This window comes from Hemicordylus capensis, chromosome 4, assembly GCF_027244095.1.
Source record: "Hemicordylus capensis ecotype Gifberg chromosome 4, rHemCap1.1.pri, whole genome shotgun sequence".
Lineage (NCBI taxonomy): Eukaryota > Metazoa > Chordata > Lepidosauria > Squamata > Cordylidae > Hemicordylus > Hemicordylus capensis.
In genome coordinates, this window is record NC_069660.1 from 252,008,851 (window position 1) to 252,028,182 (window position 19,332).

Below are 19,332 nucleotides of genomic sequence, written 5' to 3' on the forward strand. Positions count from 1 at the left end.
AAAGGGCTGCTCTCAAACACAATTCCCTGTTCTTCCAAGTTTGTTTGGGAAATGATAAACAAATGTTTCAGGAGTGTTGCAGGAGTGTTCCCCTAAGCAAAGCAGGTAGAGGTCATGCCTGTCTAAAGAGGGGAGAGTCCAAGAGGAACAGCGTTTAAAAGTCATTTTAGAGTCCATAGAGACAAGGCCAGAGGACAAGGCAAAGAATAGTCAGGAAAACCGTCCAAGGTCAGAAAGAATACTAACCAAACTGTAAACTTTGTCTTTTGGGAACCAAGCACGAGGAGCTAATCCCAAAGCATACGTTCACAATGGTGGACAAGAAGGAACTGAGCTGAAGAGCACTCTGCTGCCCAAGATACCAAGCGCACTGCATGTGCAAAGGACAAAGCTTCAGAATGCTATGAGGAGCTTGAAATTCTTCCACAGGGACTATTGTGCAGGCGCAAAGCCCACATCGTGAATGATACCAGATCACCACTAAGATCTTATGCAAATACAAAAAGCGCTGATCAAGAAAAAATGTGTGAACTAAGACTTTAACAGATTTGAGATAATGCTAGTACAGTATTTGCAGCATTTTCAAACAAGAGAACACACAACTCCAGACATACATAAAACGTTGAAGTTTCAAAGCTTCTCATTTGTAATCCTATATGACATGAGGATGAAACATATAATTCCAATTTCATTCCAATACTTATATTCCATGACTGTGTATAGCAGCAACAGAAAGCTTTGAGACCCTTTATCAGCTCCATACTATTTAACCTATATTGCTATGTTGTTGTAACATTGGCCTCATTCAGACGTAACAGGAAACCATGGTTTCTACTGCAGGAACAAGCACTGGAGAGCTCCCCACTCCTCTGCCTTCTTCTTGTATGCACAAGATGTGCAAGTTTCACATGGAACTAAACCATATAACATATATATATATATATATATATATATATATATATATATATATATATATATATATATATATATATATATATATAAAAATAGAGCCCCTGGTGGCACAGTGGTAAAACTGCCGCCCTGTAACCAGAAGGTTACAAGTTCGATCCTGACCAGGGGCTCAAGGTTGACTCAGCCTTCCATCCTTCCAAGGTCGGTAAAATGAGTACCCAGAATGTTGGGGGCAATATGCTAAATCATTGTAAACCGCTTAGAGAGCTCCGGCTATAAAGCGGTATATAAATGTAAGTGGTATTGCTATAGCTATATAACAACCCAGGATCCAAAACCATGGTTTGATCCTCCTGGATTGTTTTATCAGCGATGCTGTAGCAGTTTGTTGCACTGGCTAGGAGTCACTGACTGACTCCGAGGCCTCTTCCACCTCTAGATCACAATTCTACCATCTAACTGTGCTTTCACAACAGTTCCCTTGCTTTATACATAAAATGGGATACTGTGGCCCAGTTCAACTTAAAGTGGAAGCTTTCAGTTCAGCTGCAAGAAAAGAGAAACAGGGAGTGCATAAGCCCACAGCATTCCAAGGCTCATTCTCATAATGAAAACCATGGTTTTCCATTCTGTAATGTAATTAGGGGCATTTTTCATCAATTTCTATGAAATCAGAACTCAGTCACAAAACATCAAGTTAACTTGAAAATATGAGCAGTACTTAAGTTTTGTAAAGCCTCTGAAATATTCTTATAATTCAAAACTACAATGATTTTGAAAAATCATTCAACATAAATTTAATGTAAAAAATTGCATTCAGTCTTAGATAAATGACCAGATGTTTAGATTATTGTTTTGTGTGTATTTTACAACAAAGGAAGCAACATAGCATCATATAATGACAATCTTACCAACATTTAGGGGTTTTTTTGTCTTCAGTAAATTCCTAGGGCACTTCACAAACAGTATGTATAACCTCCTTTAAGAAGCTATACCTTTTTGTATTCAATGCAACTAGCACCATCATCATGAAGAGGGTTAAAGTATATTTTGAAAATATTTTTAAAGTGTTTAAAATATTTTAAAAATGTGTACAGCAAAGCACTTATAAGTTATTTAAAAGACTAAGCACATCTTCTGATTTCTTACAACCACACCAACACTCCAACCTAAGCTACTACTCAGTCAGTTTATGGAGACCCCCTTCTCATTAATATTGTACACTAGTTTCTGAAAAAAACTTATGGATAGCTTCAGAATAAGTTATATTAAGTATTCATAGGCAACTAAGTAAAGGCCTTTACATTATTAAATAGTGTGTAATCTAGAATTTTGAATGCTCTGGCACTGAAACACCAATCTTCCTTGCTGTTCAATTTGATCATCACCAGACTTTGTATCCCCAGAGGCCACTTAGACAACATCTGCTTTCTCACAGGAAGATTTCATAGTTATGTTTTGGGGACCTAGAACATCAAACATCAGAACCAAGTGAAGTCCTCCTGTACTTTTCAAAATGGCATAATCAACAAAGACCCACTGGTTCTGGTCTAGAACATGAACATAGATACAGATTTAGTTATTCTGGTACAGTGTACTGTCTCATGTTACTAGTGCAGATGTGCTAGGTCAACATTTTAACTCCCACCAAGTAACTGGCACCTGTTGGGTCCTGGCTCAATTATTTATTTTGAGTGTTGCACCACATTCTGCCACAAACAACCACTATATGTTGTAAATACTGCTAAAATCTAGCTGCCAGTCACCTGCAGCAACTCTTTGCCAAGCTACTGCTGCTACATTACTGAATATTTATATTCAGTAGAACTTCTGTATACGAACCAGAAAGAAACTGCAGAGAAATGAATGGGAGAGAAAATAAAAGCAATCCTGAAGAGACAGAGATAATATTAAAATGGCAAGGCCATGTCCCCACTCAGGCAGCTAGCTGATCAGATCTGCAGTACTGTCTGGAAGGGAGGGGAAATGAAGCTCAAACACTTCACCACTAGCTCCTAAACTACCTAATGCCTGCCCCTGATATAAAAGAAAGTGGGAAGGTGGGTGGGGACAAATTTCACACTGACTAGAAATAACTGGCCAGATCTTTGGCAGCAGATTCGTAGTTACAAGTGACCACAAAACCACAAGTTAGAATAGAAGTAACTGTTACTAGCTCTCTGGCAAGAAAGACAGCCAGCAATATACCAAATACACCGAGATGTAGATATGGTAAGCGACAAAAAACTGTTTCATTATTGTATCTCCATATAACTGAGAGAAAATTATCCATGCTTCCCAGAGGGCTCAAGGGGCAGATGGAGTTCTCTCTTGCTTGCACTGATGTATGGAGAAAAGAAGTGTCTCTCCAACAGATTTCTCCATAGCTTAATGCAAGTGAGAGAAATCCTTGCTTCTCCCCACATCCTTCTACATATGGCACAGGATTCATTGGGAGGAATTGGTGGCCCAGTCAAGTAGAGGATAGCTAGTAAGCCAAGCCAATATTTGAAGACCACTGCTATAGGCTATTATTAAATAAAGGATGAAGTTATTAGAGGGATTTCTTGTTCCTCAGTTTACAATGATTTATATTAAATTCAGCCACAAGACTTGTAATTTACAAATTCAGGGCCTAAAAACAGACTACTGGAAATGTTTTAGTATCAAGCTGGAAGAATCCTTGTAGGACATCTAGTCAAACTCCCCACTCAATACAAGAACTGCAGAGCTATTACCACAGTTGTGTTTAAGGAACTGAATTACTGTGATGGAGAATTACTGTGAGTGATCCATCCAGACAACAAAATCACAAATCTCTTACTGCTCAACCATCTAAGGACTATTTGCAAAAATATCCTTTTCACTCTCAGAATTCCTTGTGTTGGCAACTTACACAAATACAAATGATCTGCTTCTGCTGAGAAACAGACACTCAGTTAAATCAGAATACTTAGGTGGATATGCAGATATAGGTTTCTCACACTCTACCATTTTACTCTCAAGAATGCAAATCAAAGTCAGAAACAACTAAAGAGGACTAAAATATAATTCAGTCACAGTTCATACATGCTTTTAAACATACACAATTAACTGCAACCACTTTCCCCCGCCACCGAAACAGAATTCATTGTCATAAACTTCATACAATATGCTTTATCAGTGTAGAACTACGCATTACAGATATAACAAAAGCCCATAACTGCTTTTAATAAGGAAACGTTAGCTTGGGAAGGAGATTTACTCTTTTCTACAAAACATTTCTGTGCCCCAAGTTACCCAACCACTGTTTCCTTCTTGAGCCATTCTGTTCACTTACTTGTCTCTCCAAACATGTGTTTGGAACCTAATTTTGAGGGCCAAGAGGAGAAATGACTTTAGATAAGGAAGAGCATTAGGGAGTAGAGATACAGGTAGGGCAGAGAATAGATTAGTATCCCATATTCTCTTACTTTTTCATGCCCTGTATATATTCTCTACCAATTCACTTTCCCCTCTTTTTGATTACCTAATTATGTGCAGAACGTATTTTAGAGGTGTATTAAGTTCTTATTGGGCATAATCAACAAATGGATGGGACCATAATAGAAAGGAACGAGGCAGCAACTGGGAGAATGAGAAGAATATTTCACATTCTTTCCCCTTGCCATTCCAAGTGCCAAGCCAGGTTCAAAAGAACTATTTCCCACTCCTTTAGAATTAACCAAATCTTTGGAATTCAATAATCACATAAGCCGCAGCAATTTGAGAAATGTTCTCTGAGGGACCAATATAGCCAACTTTAATGCATCATCAGCAGATACTTGCTGCACATCAGGAAATGCTTCAGATACGTGAACAATTGCTGCCCTCTCATTCGGCCACTAAGGGAGCACTTTAAATGTTTCAGTATAAATTTTATAGGGGCTGGCTAGCTGATGCAGCATTAACATTTAAAAGGTGACTGACTGATAGCTAAGTTTTAGAGAGCTATATTATTTGTGTTCTTGTTTTCTGCTATGCAGTGTTTGTTAGCTACTGTCTGGAATCAAATATAACAGCTTGTAAAACATGGCTAACTTCACTGAAAGGTAAAATTAGGGTAGATATAAATACATAATCTTATTGGAAGGAGAATGGGAGTCACTGATCCATTCCAGATTGGCTGGCAGTTCAATCTAGTTGCCAGTCAAGCTGTTAGCAACGTCTCTCTGGTCCAACTCAATCTTCTTTTTTAAAAAGACACACAGTGCCCTTTTAATGGGTCTCCAGGCTACATTTAGTGGTTTGTGCTATTCCTCCTCTCAAACAAATAACTTTAACAATACTATAGGAGCACAACTATACATATGAACCTGCCTCATAGTATCTACACTGACTGCCAGAGAGAGAGTGTTTTATCTCAGCCCTAACATGGGACATTTTGTATAAAATGGAGCATTGGTTACTCACCGTGAAGGCTTCTTCTTGCTGCTGCATCCAAGGGCATCTCACATGTGGGTTATGCTCCTCCTTGTGACTCTAGGAGGCAGGACTATGCAAATTAAGTTAGGCTTTTTAAGGCTGGGAAGAGCATGACACACATACACCCTAGTTCTGAAAGCCACAGATGTAGCTGCAGACCTGGTAGAGTGGGCGCCCTGAGGTTTTGGAACTCATAGGCTAGAGCTATGCATGCCTTTAACCACCTAGCCAACTGGCAAAGGTCCTGGCCCATAGTGCAAGCTAAAAAAAGGGGGGAGGAGTGATTCAGTCGCCCTAGTGCATTTTATGTGTTTTAAGGCACCTCTGGACGTCCAGCTTGTGCCAGGCCTTCTCTGCCAGGTGAACTGGTTTAGGGCAAAAGAAAGGGAGAATGTCCTGTGGCATATGAAAAGGAGATCCCACCTTAGGACGGAAAAAGGGGTCTGGAATAAGCTTTATGGAGTCTGCGGAAAAAGACATGGGTTTTTATGGATAGATAAGGCACTGAGCTCAGAGACCCTAAGGGTTGAAGTAATAGCAATAAGAAAAACCAGTTGTAAAAAGTGTAACTGTATAGTGGACACAGGTTCAAAGGGAGGACCCTGGAGTGCTTTCAGGACCATATGCAAGCATCACATAGGAAAACAATGAATTACCGGAGGCAAGAGAAGAGTGGCGCCTCTCAGGAAACATCTTGTGGGGGTGATGTTGTATGGATCATTTAGAGGTCCCTGAGATAAGCCCCACCAAGGAAGCGGCCTGGTGCTTGAGGATATTCGCTGACAGGCCTTGATCCAGACTGTCTTGAAGAAACTGTAGGAGATGTTTCATGGTGGCCAACCCCCAAGGTACTCCATGCTGTGCAGGAAGGCCCTGCATGTATATTGATAAATTCTGTTAGTGGAGAAGCGCCTAGAAGCGAGCACTGTGTTAAGCACCTTGACCAAGCAGCCGTGCTGTTTCAAGATGTGCCATTCAGCTTCCACGTGGCTAGTCTTAACCAGCCAGTATCTTGGTGACACACTGAGTCCTGACAAAGCAGGTCCAGCGAGATGGTAGCAGCAAATGTGCTTCTGTTGCTAGATTGGCAAGTTCTGCAAACCACAGTCTTCTTGGCCAGAAAGGGGCTACAAGGATAACCTGTGCTTTGAGGATCTTGATTCGTCGGAGTACCTGGGCCAGGAGCAGCATAGGTGGAAAAGTATATAGGAGGCCTGTTGGATAAGGCGATGACAGCGCATCCATCTCTTCCACTTGTTGGCAGGGGAAACTGGTGAAAAACCGGGGAACTTGTGCATTAGCTGGCATCACGAAGAGACCCACAACCAGCCGGCCAAAGTGAGCTACTATCAGTCGGAACATTACTGCGTTCAATTGCCACTCTCCTGGAAGGAGATCTGACCAACTGATGGGAAGTTGCTGCTGTCACTGCACTTCTGGTAAGAACTGTGCAGCCTTGGATGCCCATTGCAGCCTTAGATACCGTTGGATCTGCTCCCACGCCTTTATTGTCTTTTACGCCCATTTTCCTCTGTGCCTTTTGGCCGCTGGTAGAAGCCATAGTATGGGCTTCTGGGCCTCTCTGTTCTTCTGTGTGCCCCACAAGCATGCGGGGGTAGCGGGGCTGCAGCCATGGATGGCAGGCTGCTGGGAACCTGCAGCGAGGTCCGTGCTGGGCCACTTCCCCGCCCCCCAAAATGGCGGCTCTTATTTTATCTCACTCTGGAATGCCACCCATCAACTGCTTGGCGGGGGCCAAGAGTTCCATGGAGCTGCACTGTGCCGCTGAGCAAGCCGGTGAACAGGACCTCAGGAGCGGGTTCCCAGCTGCTGTAATGAGGCACTGTTTACCTTTTGGTACCCTCACATGAAGTACCCTGGTTGCTCTTTCCATGTAGCGAAAGAGCCGAGAAAACGAGTAGAAGCACAGCAAGCGAAATGAAAATGAAAGAAGCCAACTAGAGCTTCTTTAATTTTTTATTTATTTACACACACACACACACACACACACTATAGATAGATAGATAGATAGATAGATAGATAGATAGATAGATAGAGGGGACAAATACCCAAGAGACTAAGAAAAGGTCAAGAAAACTGGTAAGAGCAGAGGAGAGGCTGCCTTAGAGCCAAGAAGAAGAAGCTTGGCCTTAGAGCCAAGCAAGACTAAAAGAACTAGGGGGGTCATGCTCCTCCCAGCCTTAAAAAGCTTAACTTACTTTGCATATCCCTGCCTTCTAGAGTCACATGGAAGACCATAACCCACATGTGAGATGCCCTTGGACTGCTCTGTGGTCGCCAAGAATCGACACTGACTCAATGGCACACTTCACCTTCACTACTGAACTAAATACTTTACTGAAACCAAAAGTAGAAAGCAAGAGAATTTAACAGTGACATTACACTGTACTTTGTCATTATGATTTGAAAATAAGGGTTATGTCACTGTAATAGCAAAATACATTCAATTGTGCTACTTTGTGTGGCATGTACTAACAACTAGAATACAGCTGGCATTAAAAATGCAAATGATTGTATGTCTATTACTAATCTATTTGAAGAAGCTATATGAAATGAAAAGCCTATGTTGGTAGGGAATTTGCTAGCAGGGCCAAGAATGCTGGTGGCAAAATCTGGAAGAGTCCTGCACAAACACACACCAAGGTTTGATATACAAAGATCTGACATGTTTTTAACTATGTCTACAATCATGTCAATCTTTAAGGTTCAAGTGCATCAAGTAGACAGGATGCCTTTATCAGCAGAAGTCTGTTCTCTTAAAACCAAAACATCCTAGTGGAAAATGTATGAACAAAGGAAGCTGCCTTATACCGAGTCAGACAATTGGTCCATCTAGATCAGAATTATCTACTGACTGGCAGCGGCTACTCCAAGGTTGCAAGCAAGAGTCTTTCTCAGCCCTATCCTGGAGATGCCATGGGAGTGGGGCGGGGGGAGAGACTTAGAAGCTTCTGCATACGAGCATGCAGGTGCTCTTCCCAGAGCAGCCCCATCCCCTAAGCATGGACATCTTACAATACTGAATATCTTACAGTATTCACATGTCTCCCATTCAAATACAAACCAGGGTGGATCCAGCTTAGCAAAGGAGACAATTCATGCTTGCTACCACAAGTCCAGCTCTCCTCCCATACTTATCTGAACTTATATGAACCTATCTGTGTTATAGCCTCATTATCTAGAAGTGTTTAATGTCATTTGTGCTGTGCTAATAGGTCTGATGTTTGATTACTTTTGTATTATTTTAATATAAGAATATGTATATCAAGTATTGAGAATGTAAGCATACAACTTACATTTACTTCATACACTGAAGGTATCCATTTGATTAAGAAATGAGTGTTAAGCGCCTTTCCTCAAGAGCCCATTTGACTGGGCGCTACAAGAGCACTTCATATGGCAAGACCCTGGGTTGAGGAAAGCAAAAGTACAAGAGGATCCCTGACACAGAATGGGATACAATCAGTATCTCACTCATGTTGCTGTAGTCCCTCTTGCAAATCTAATAGAAACATTTTCTGACACATCTAGGCTGTGGCAATAAGGGAAAAAGCACACTTCTGGATTCAATGTGGTAGCTGATGGTTCACTGTCCTTCCAAACGGCAGCAAGTGTTACTGCTCTGCTATAAGAGGGCACTGCAGGGCTGCTCCTCACTATCATATTTTTCCTGGAGGAAGGGATAATATTCTAGTGCTCTTCTAACTAGAAGCTACAACAAGCGAAGTGTCTGGACATTCTCTAATAAGTATCCTCTTTCCCCTCCAGTGTACAATTCCTGCTTTGATTCTGTCCTTGGCTCAAGACAGAGCCACATGTATATGTCCCCTGATGCCTCCAGCAGTCACAACTTGTGTGGAATGTTACCCAGATAGCCTGTCTGGAGGCTCCTGGGAGCACCCCTACACCTGATTTGGAGCGACAGGCTTGTAGTTTCCACTTTTTGTCTCTCTGAGCCCATGGGATTGTGAGTTCACCATTCAGTTCACCTGAGCTAACTCATGGGGTATGTCACTTGGCACGTAGCTTGGGAAAGGTAGCTCTAGGTCAAGTTTAACTCACGACTGCAGGAGGACTCTCCCTCTGCTCACCTCTCTGATTCTAATCCAGGTGTGGAAGCCAGAGTAGGCATGAGTTAATTAAGTGCTGTTCTTCTAAAGAACAAACTAAATGCTCTCCCCCTATGTTTGCACACTGGATCAATTCAAGCTTATCATCTTCACAGGAAGGGAAACATAAGATGTAGCAGGCTCATCTCCTTCCCTAACACAAGTGCTAATGGCAGGCCCAGCATGGGAAACAAGCTTGTTAAAACATTCATAGACACTCCCAAGGTCCTTCCTCATCATAAGATAAGCTCTGATGTGCCCATTTCATTCTGCCCTACACAGGTTTCTTAACCTATTCACCTTTTTGTGCTGGTAGAGCACACCCAGGGAAGCCTGAACCAGACACAATGCACCACTGCCATGCTTCTCAACAGAAAGGTGTGATCAGCATTCTGTCTCAGGGCAAGTTGCTATCTATTCCTAAGACACAATCAAGCAGTGTGTCTCTTCCTTAGATTCACCCATTATGTATCCGTGCATTTGGGCATTAGCTACACCATCTTGTCCTGCCTGGACTCTCGTTCCCATCCTGCTTGTCACCTCCAGACTGGCCCTTTTGCCAAGCCTATGCACGCATGGCAGCGGCAAGATACTAGTCTCCCGAGATCAAACTTGCTTTAGATTTTTCCTAGTTCCCAGATCCTCATTGGACACTTGGGTCCCCACGCCTGCCTTTTGCCTTCCTGCCTGTCACAGAGGAAAGAGGTCCCTCAACATTCGTCAAGCTACAAGAGTCCACACACCCCAGTGAACAAACCTGGGTATAACTAATCTCTGTCCAAAAGCCTCCTGCTTCCCTCCTTTCTTCCTCTCTCTAAAATCCAAAGCTGTTCTCCAAGACTGTTTCTCTGGTCAGCCTTGAGTAGACAACTCAGACCTCAAGCTAAAACGCCTCTTTGTGAGCTTCAACTTAGTACTATTAATAGTCAGCCTGGTTAGTTTATATTGTGTTACTTGCTAATCAAATTTTCTTTCCTGTACCCCTAAACACTAAAATAAACCCAATCCTATTTTTTAATTTCAACTCTCTGTCAGTCATTTCCAAGAACCAAGACTTTGCACACCTTTATTCTGAAATGGGCTGGTCCATCTAACTAAGCTTGCTAGTTCCCCACACAAGCCCCAAAGTAGTCAGGGGTGTTTACCAATTCCTCTGGAGCAGTATCATTAACAGGAACTACCAAGTACTCACATATTTAATTTCCTCATTTTGCAAACTCCATAGCACAATATACAGTCTACACAAAATAGATTAGAAGAGAGCCTTGCTTACTGAAGGTCAAGCAAGAGAAAACACAGTTCAGGACAGAAACACTCTTCAAAAGGCACTACAGTACAAAATAAGGAGTCCATCTCAGAAGAGACTATACACAAGGAAGCTGAAACTACTTAGCCTTCAAGGCAAATAAGTTCTTTATCAATTTTACCATAGAGAATCCAGCTGAAAAGCAAAATCTGAAAACCAGCTGTTGAATTTTATGAACACTGAAACTGAGGAACCCCATTGTCAGTTTCATTTCTGGCAGCAGCCTTCAGACTTCACCTAGCTGCTTAAGTGAGAGACCAGGACTTCTGCAGACTTTGCCCTGGGACCAGTCAGTGACAGCACCCATATGAATCCCCATTCAAGTCCCTTGCAGGCTGAAAAGTACACCAAAGGGGAAGAGAGGGAGAACTCTTTGGTTTATCAGTGATGACAGACACCATCAAATTAGTTACTGTAATAATCATAACCACAATTCAAGGCAATTCACAATGGCCCTGTGAGTAGGGGAAAGCATTGACATTTTCCAGCATAAATAAAATGGAAGTTGGTGCTGGGGAAATGTAATAAATGCAAAAGAGAAATGCTCTCTCAGTGATGACCAAATGTGCATTTTTAGTACTATAAACTGAAAAGCTCTACACACACACACACAGAGTGCAATATATTCTTAACAACTAAACACCAGCCACAAAAAACAAGAGGGAAAAGGCTTAAAAATTATCCCACCACCACAATAGTATAACCCTATTTATCACAAATGAAGACAAGACAAGGAAAAGAAAGAGAGCATTTCTGGGAAATTAGACAATATAAAGTTCAACATGCTCAAATAAATCACCTCTTAAGTATGGAAATAATTATTTCCTCTGCTCTTTGATCCATGGAATATTCCCAATTGGACTTAAATCAGCATCAGAGAGTAGGTGTACAAACAAAAGATTAGAATCAAACAACCATCACCAATACTTATTTTTGGAGGGAGGGATCTACTTCAAGGAAGTGCTACATTGTAGTACAATAGGAAGGAAAAATGGATGGGTTACATAAAAAGGGAAGAGAAACAGGGCAATTTAAGAAACCCACACCAGCCACACAACAAAAAATACCTGAATAAAACGTGGATGTGTTCAGTCCCATCAGTGTGTCTTTCCAACTACTGTACCAAGGAACACTAGCTTTAACTGAGCGATCTGACAGAAAAAACATGGAATTATTAAACTAAGCAGGTAATTTGCATACATTTCATCTTTTCACGTTTAGGTAGCCTGCCGTGCAAGATACTCATTTCCAACATACCTATGACTCAAACTCTCACTGACCTTGCTGGAAATATGACACTCTCAGAACCAAACATGAAAAACACAAAGCATATCCATTTGCAGCATTTTGTAATGAGTACACTGCTTCTTTCTTATTTTGCCAGAATGACTATGTTTATATCTTTAAAGACCCTCAACTAGCAAGTTACTTGACAGGAGAAGTCAGCATACTGAATAATAAAAACCATTTATATTTTTAATGTTTATTGCAGCCTATTGATATTTCATCACCTTTCCAAACACAGAAAGGTTTACACTATGTCATGTTTTAGATTCTGTATTACTACCTTCTGGTACTATGACCTAAAACAGATGAAAGCTGCAAAAGATACCAAAGTAGCATATACATTTTTTCAATGTATTTTTGGAATACGTATACATAGTTACACATCCTGAAAAGCCTTTTTTAAAACATCCAGATTGTGTTCTAAAGCAAGGAAGGAAACATCAACTAGAAAGGAGTTGCAGAGTATTACTTCAAGTACACTTTTCAAGGATATGCCAGCACATTCAAAGGATTGCCAAAACTAACTAACAAAACCAAATGCCTCACAGAATTCAGCTTTCCCCTAGTTGGCATGATAACCAAATTGGAAGACAGAGGAAAACAAGGATACAAGTTAACAGTATTCTAGCAGTAAACTGTATATCCCAAATATATCATCCTAAGGCTAAGCAACTAGATACCCAACTAAGAACAAGAGCAAGACATTTCCAATAACAAAATTTCCACAAGTAGATGTTTTTAAACCAAAGAAGCTGATTTCAAAACATTGACTGTAACCACTTATTTCCTCTGCAAAATTCAAACAAACTGCACTTTAATGCCATCTGCCATATGGTTATGATATATCTTGATATGATGATTAGAGTTTGGGATGGACATGGAAACCCCAAGTTTAAATCCCTACTTAACTATGAAGTTACTTGGGTGCCCTGGAGCAAGTCACAATCTCTCAACCAAACAAGCTGTTGTGAGGATAACCCCATTACTTTGACTCAGAAATTAAGGATACAAATGAGAAACATTCTGATTTCTTAGATAGTAGTCCAAAAAAAACCATAAAAAGCACAAGTGCTTCTTACTCTTCATGCTAAGCTAGAGAATAGGTATGCACCAGTCAAACATCCAAGTGCCACTGCCTTCAACTCAGAAAGGAAGAATGCATTTTATTTTTTCTTATTTAAATAACTGTAATTTAAACATGCTTTATTGTGGCTGTACTATACCCTATGTTTCCCAAGCTGCTCCCAGTTCCATAGACAAGTTGTGAGCAGCGTTCGCTCTAAGACACATGCACACGCAAACAAGTTTTTTTAAAATGTTCACTCAGTTAATTTTCCACTCTGGTCCCACTCTGAATGCACATCCACACACATTGACTTGATATTGCCGCCCAGAACAAGACTTATTTCGCACACAGATGAAAAAAATTAGAGAACACACTGGTTGTGTGGTATCCCAAGAGATTGAAAGCCCACTACATGCATTCATTTAAGTGCAATGTTCTTTAGCTTGGAGTTGTTAAGGGCACAACTGTTCTTCCTTTCTATTCAATGTAGAAAAGATTGTGCAAATGTGCAAAATGTTGTTGCTTAATACTTTGTGGAATGCACGGCACAGAAAATAAAATCCTAAACATGCTCACTGGAGAGTAAATCCCACTGAGTTCACAGGGACTCACTTCTCAGTAAGAGTGCTTAGAATCACAGCACTGTGAATTGCAGGGATGGGCAGTTTGTTAAAAGTAAGGGCTGCACTGAAGACATAACAAAGACCATCAACTCAAGTGCCAATGTTAATATGCACATTTTGTTGCTTGTCAACAGCACAAATTTACAATTTTCACAAACATGGTGGATGACAAACTATACTGACAAACATTATTGAAGGTCTTCTATAATACCCTTGTAGTAGAGTAGTTTAGACTTCATGCTGGATGCTGAGCTTCCATAACCCACAACTCTTAATTATTTAAATATGACTTTATTCTTAGCTGGGTATTTCTAGGACTACAGGCTTAGACATGCCTATCTTTGCCAAGTTGTATTTTGTTCAATTATGAATTTTACTGAATCAAGTGACAACACACAATAATTATCTTCTGAAACTAAATTAACACTACCTACATACATACATAAATAGGATTTCATCTTAGTAGTAAATATTAAGAAGATAGAAGTGGGAAATACCAGCAAGAGGTACAAGTTTAACAAAAATGAAAGCTTATATATTAAGAAGTACAGATGTCACTACTTCAAACATAAACATACTATTATTTACACATTGCAAAATGTTGGGAATAAGGAGAATTAAACTGTTATAAATATGTCCACATTCCACTTAAAAGTTTCAATTGTATTGATTCTTTCATTCCAGACATTAGCAGAGAACATAAAAATGCATACACTTGCATTAGTAGAAGACTGAAAAAAGTTCTAATATTTCTAAAAAAAACCAGCACAGGTCTGCCCATAATAATTAGAGCACAATTAAATGTTCTGGAGTTCTCCCACAACTCATACTAAAATTTAACTGCATCCCAATACAAAAACATTCTGTTCTTCCCTTCTCTTCCCACATTAGCAGCAATGATGTGGATCATGAACTGAGGAACCACACAACATGATATTATCAGGGTGCTGCTGCCAGGTTTTCAGGAACCCTTAAAGAAGAATCCATCAGTGGGCCCCCTTAGATGGTGGGGCAGGAGCCCACCTCAGAGTACTGGAGTCGAAGGCCATAGCAACGGCTACAAAGAGAAGCAGTAATTTATGCATCACTTCCACTTCCCCTCTGGACAGGGGTGGGGACTGGTCCCAGAGGGGGCCCCAATTCCCATCATTCAGAGATAGAGGAAAGACAAGTGAGCAGCCAGCAACTACAGCTTTTGCCCTCGCTTACCCTTTTTCTTTGGATCAGAGAAAGAGGACAAGTAACCAGGTAAGGAGAAGCAGCAGCCGCAGCCATTGCTGACACCTGCCCAGAAGCTAAAAATAATTTACAACACATATGGGGTTTGAGGCTCAACATGGGTTGCCATGCTTCTTTTTTTGGCAACCCACATATATATTTTAACAAGTAGCTCTGCTCTTAAAGGAATTGGGGAGGGAGAGAAAATATTTGCAACACTGTGAACAAGCAGCGACTACTTACAGGAAAAGAAAAAGTGTATCCAAAAACTACATGAGAGTGTTTATAACAATATCTTCCTATTCCTAATTAAAACACAACTATAGATTATATAAAGGTTTTACTTAAACCAAGAAACAAAAACAAACAATTCTAAAACCCCTGCATAAACAGTATCTGAACTCTATGTACAATATTTTCCCTTTCAGAATGAGAAACTGTAATTTTCACCACTTCCAAGCAAAATTTAAGCATATTTAGCATTCACTTTAAACGATGTTTAAGGCATTAACACATTTCAATAAGTCCTATTACATACCACTAATGTTGAGATCATAATCTCCTGCAGTAATCACATTAGCAACTAATCCTTCAGCAGGCTGACTAACAGTCACCACATCATTTAGAAGCTTCCGAACGGCTGATGGTTGAGGCAGCTGAGTAATAATGTTGTTGACAGCAATTTTCAAGTTTTTGATTACGTGAAGTTGGTTGTTGGGATCTCTCATGTGAACTAAAATGAGAAAATATCTGTGTCAGACTAGTACACTTTGAAGCAAGATTTCCCACTCAATTCATAAAAATATTGAAAAATTAACAAGCAAGAGCTCCCATCACTAAATATCCAATGCAAATACAGATGTCTTAGTTGTTGAAACTGCTAGAAACTCTCAACCCGGAGATAAAGAGAGGACATATGTAAGAAAATCTCACACAGCAGCAAAACTTCACTTCCTCTTTTCAGCAGAGCATTTCCCACATGTAAAGAGTCAAGACTTTTTCAGCAACTGTTCTAGTAGTGGGACTGATGCAGCAAAACCAGCATACAAACTTTTGCTTCCACCTAATGGTGCAGCAGGGAAATAACTTGCCTAGCGAACAAGAGGTTGCTGGTTCGAATCCCCACTCGTATGTTTCCCAGACTATGGGAAATACCTATATTGGGCAGCAGCAATATAGGAAGATGCTGAAAGGCATCATCTCATACTGTGCAGGAAATGGCAATGGTAAATCCCTCCTTTATTCTATCAAAGAAAACCACATGGCTCTGTGGACACCAGGACTCAACAATGACTTGACGGTGCAACTTTACAGTTTTATCCTATATGTGAACATGTCCCTATTTGAATCCAGCCGATAAAATTTAAGAAGGTGCGACCTGGTTTATTTCTTTTTGCCTAGAAAAACCAAACACAAAATTTTACAATTACACGAGTTACAGTTGTATAGAGAATCTGCCCAGTTTGCAAATTTTCCTCAAATAATTGGGGTTGTCTCAAGGATTATTTTGAAATCTCTGGGAAAGGGACTTACCCTTCCTGCAGTTATAACTCTGAGCATACAGAGTAGCTAATATATTAATATGAATACAAGGTATTCATATATAGAATAGCATAGTAGTTTAGTAGAACCTGCCCTCACATTAGACTCATCACTGCCATGCCGGATAAGGCCCAAGCAACTCAGCAGATAAAGCAGCCCAAGCAACTCAGATGAAGCCAAAGGTCCAAAGGTCTTCCTCCATCTCACCAAAGCATACACAGAAGCCCATTCTTTCCAAGTCCCCAGTGTACAGACTACTCTCTTGATAAGCAGAGCTACATACCAAGGCTTGGAAAAGAACAAGGTGCTAGATGCTTCTAGGAAGGGTGTGGGAGAGTGTCTGCTTGAGGTGAAATGCCTAGCAACATCATGGCATATTTAGCACAGCAGCAACACACACAGTGCAATAGCAGCTTGGCAGACACAAGGAGAGTTATACAAGACCCTCTATGGGAGAGGTCTATGTGGAGGGCTGCTCCACACCCTGTTGTCCCTCTGCACATAGGGTGCCAGACTGAGGCCACAGAGAGGGTTGATTATACAGAAGCGCTGCTGGTCCATTTGTTATATAAAAGGCAGTTTCATGGCACTATCTAAAAGAAACAACATTATAAACATTGGCGTTCTCCTTATGCTGATTACAAATGTTAAGCAACTGTTCTTTAAAACATCATGAGACTCAAAACTAATGAGCAAACATCTATGACTGCCTTATTCCATACATTCTACCGCTGCAATATCCCACATGCAAACAATTTCAATTATCAGCTCTATACAGGATTTATTTGTATAACAATGTCTACTTGTTTCAGATTCCTCTCATTTATACAGATTAAAATATCTATATTTCTTCCCAAGTACTACATGAACACCCAGCCATGAGCCGTTTACTCTTCTTCAGCTTTCATGCCCTCTTCTTTTTTCAGTTAGTGGACATCACCATAGTCTCACATTTTGACCCAACCACCATGTGACAATCAATCCTCAAGATGCCTTCATACAAACATCACAGCTGTAACAATCATGTCTTCATCATCAAAAGAATTCTAATCTCACTATTCCATTATCTCTTTCCTCAGCTACAACACATCCTTCGGCTCTTCACAGTTTCAGAACAGGATTACATTATAGGTATACTTCAGAGGTATGTTTAAAAGTCTGTTTCATAAATATATTATTGTTTGGCATTTAGCATCTTGCTAAATGCATCTTCCAAGGCTGCAGCAGTTGGATTACAGTTACTTGTAATTCCACTGAATATCTACAGTACCTGCAAAAGACTTCTTTCCAAGACTGCATACATAGCAATCTCATTTAGTTGTTTGAAAGATCTGAGATATTCCTATCTCTATAAAATGTGATTATTCTTTAAAGTACCTCCCTGTCTTCTGGTAGGCTCATTTACATATGCCAGCCGCCGCTTCCCCCCCCCATTGTTTAAGTTACCACCAGTATCTGCCAATCCTTATAAGCCATTCACATGGCTCACATCAATTGGGTTTAGTTTGAGCCAGCGGTTGCAGAGCATTTCTTTCACCCCTAAAGTGCAGTTAATCAGGAAGGACATCCCCTCTACATGCCACAATCAAGGTACTCCATGCTCGACAGAAAAGCAGTCCATCAAGTTGGACAGAAAAGCAGCCGAGGGCAATGCTGCCCATGTAGACCTCCTTGCTCTGCACTGATGCGTGTGCAGCAGCCATGGCCAGGGAAATAGGGGCGAATCCTTTCGTTCAGAGGGGTCTGCTCTAGTAGGGTTTCAATAATAAACGTCTGTAGTTAACCAGTAAGACACAATCCCCCGGCACCGTAAACAAGATTTCCTCGCCCACGTGAACGAGGTCACCCGCCTTTCCCAGAAGGCAGAGCTTGGCAGGCGTTCCGGATGGGCAGGAGCTGCCCGACACCGCCGTGAGGGCTTCGGCGAGGGGGAAAGTAAACCCAGCCCAGCTCAAGGGCTCCTCCTCATCCTGCCTAAAGGGACGAGATTCTTCTTCGTGCCTCCCTGCCAGAGGGCTCCAGCCCCCACACCGGCCTGTGGCTCAGGCGTCCTCCGGTCATGTAAACAACCCAGCGCCGCTCCCGGCGGGTGACACCGACCTTCCGAGGTGAGGCGGCAGAAAGGCTTGACGAGGTCGCAGAAGCCCAGGTTGTTCTTGCGGGTGACTCTCTCCGCCTCCTCGCTGCACAGCGCAGCCACCAAGGGCACGAACGAGTCCTGGAGAAACTCCTGCACCGACTGCACTCGCTGGGCCATCGCCCCGACCCACCCCGCCGAGCCCAAGCGAAGGGCCCTCCCTCCTGCCCAGCTTGACCCGCTCCCGTCTTCTGGCCTCGCCTCCCTCGGCGTCGGAGCGGAATCCCACCGGCGCGAGGGCGGACTCGAGCCCGGCTTGCGCGCCAACAGCCGCCACCCCACCGGCCTCGCTCAGCGACCGCCCAGGACCGCCATATTGAGCCTGAAGAGCCCAGACAACCGGGTAAGCCCGCTCCCGGCAGGCTTTGCGGTCGGTCACGTGAGAGCGGGGAGAGGCCGGGCTCCCGACGTCGAATTAGCCCAGGCGCGCCTGAGAGCGAGAGAGACGCAGGAGGAGGACTAGGAGAGAGGGCGGGGAGGGGAAGGAGGAGGAGGAGGAAGAAGAAGAAGAGCAGGAAGAAAGAGGTCGTGTGCCGGGTGTGTTCCGGGAAAGGCAGAAGGGGTCGTCAGCCTGGGATCCGAATCCTTTCATCGGAGATCTAGTTTGCACCATGAGCGCAAACAAGTGGTAAAAATCACACGATGGAACCGAGCTGCCCTGCTTTAGG

General features: G+C 41.9%; 1 protein-coding gene across 4 annotated transcripts in view; it reads right to left on the reverse strand.

The window, feature by feature from the left end:
* The window catches only part of TRAPPC8 (trafficking protein particle complex subunit 8), an 86,870-nt gene extending 67,743 nt beyond the window's left edge, over window positions 1-19,127 (reverse strand). For 2 of the 4 annotated variants that reach the window (XM_053245685.1, XM_053245684.1), the window contains exons 1-2: window positions 18,628-19,126; window positions 15,524-15,718 (exon numbers count right to left, since the gene is read on the reverse strand). In XM_053245685.1, coding sequence (XP_053101660.1) covers window positions 15,524-15,718; window positions 18,628-18,784 — 352 coding nt within the window. In that variant the 5' untranslated portion in view covers window positions 18,785-19,126. Of the gene's footprint in view, window positions 1-11,858; window positions 11,943-15,523; window positions 15,719-18,627 lie in introns of all 4 variants that reach the window. The other 2 variants (XM_053245682.1, XM_053245683.1) reach the window with 2 other exon arrangements.
* Between the last annotated feature and the right edge of the window lie 205 nt (window positions 19,128-19,332).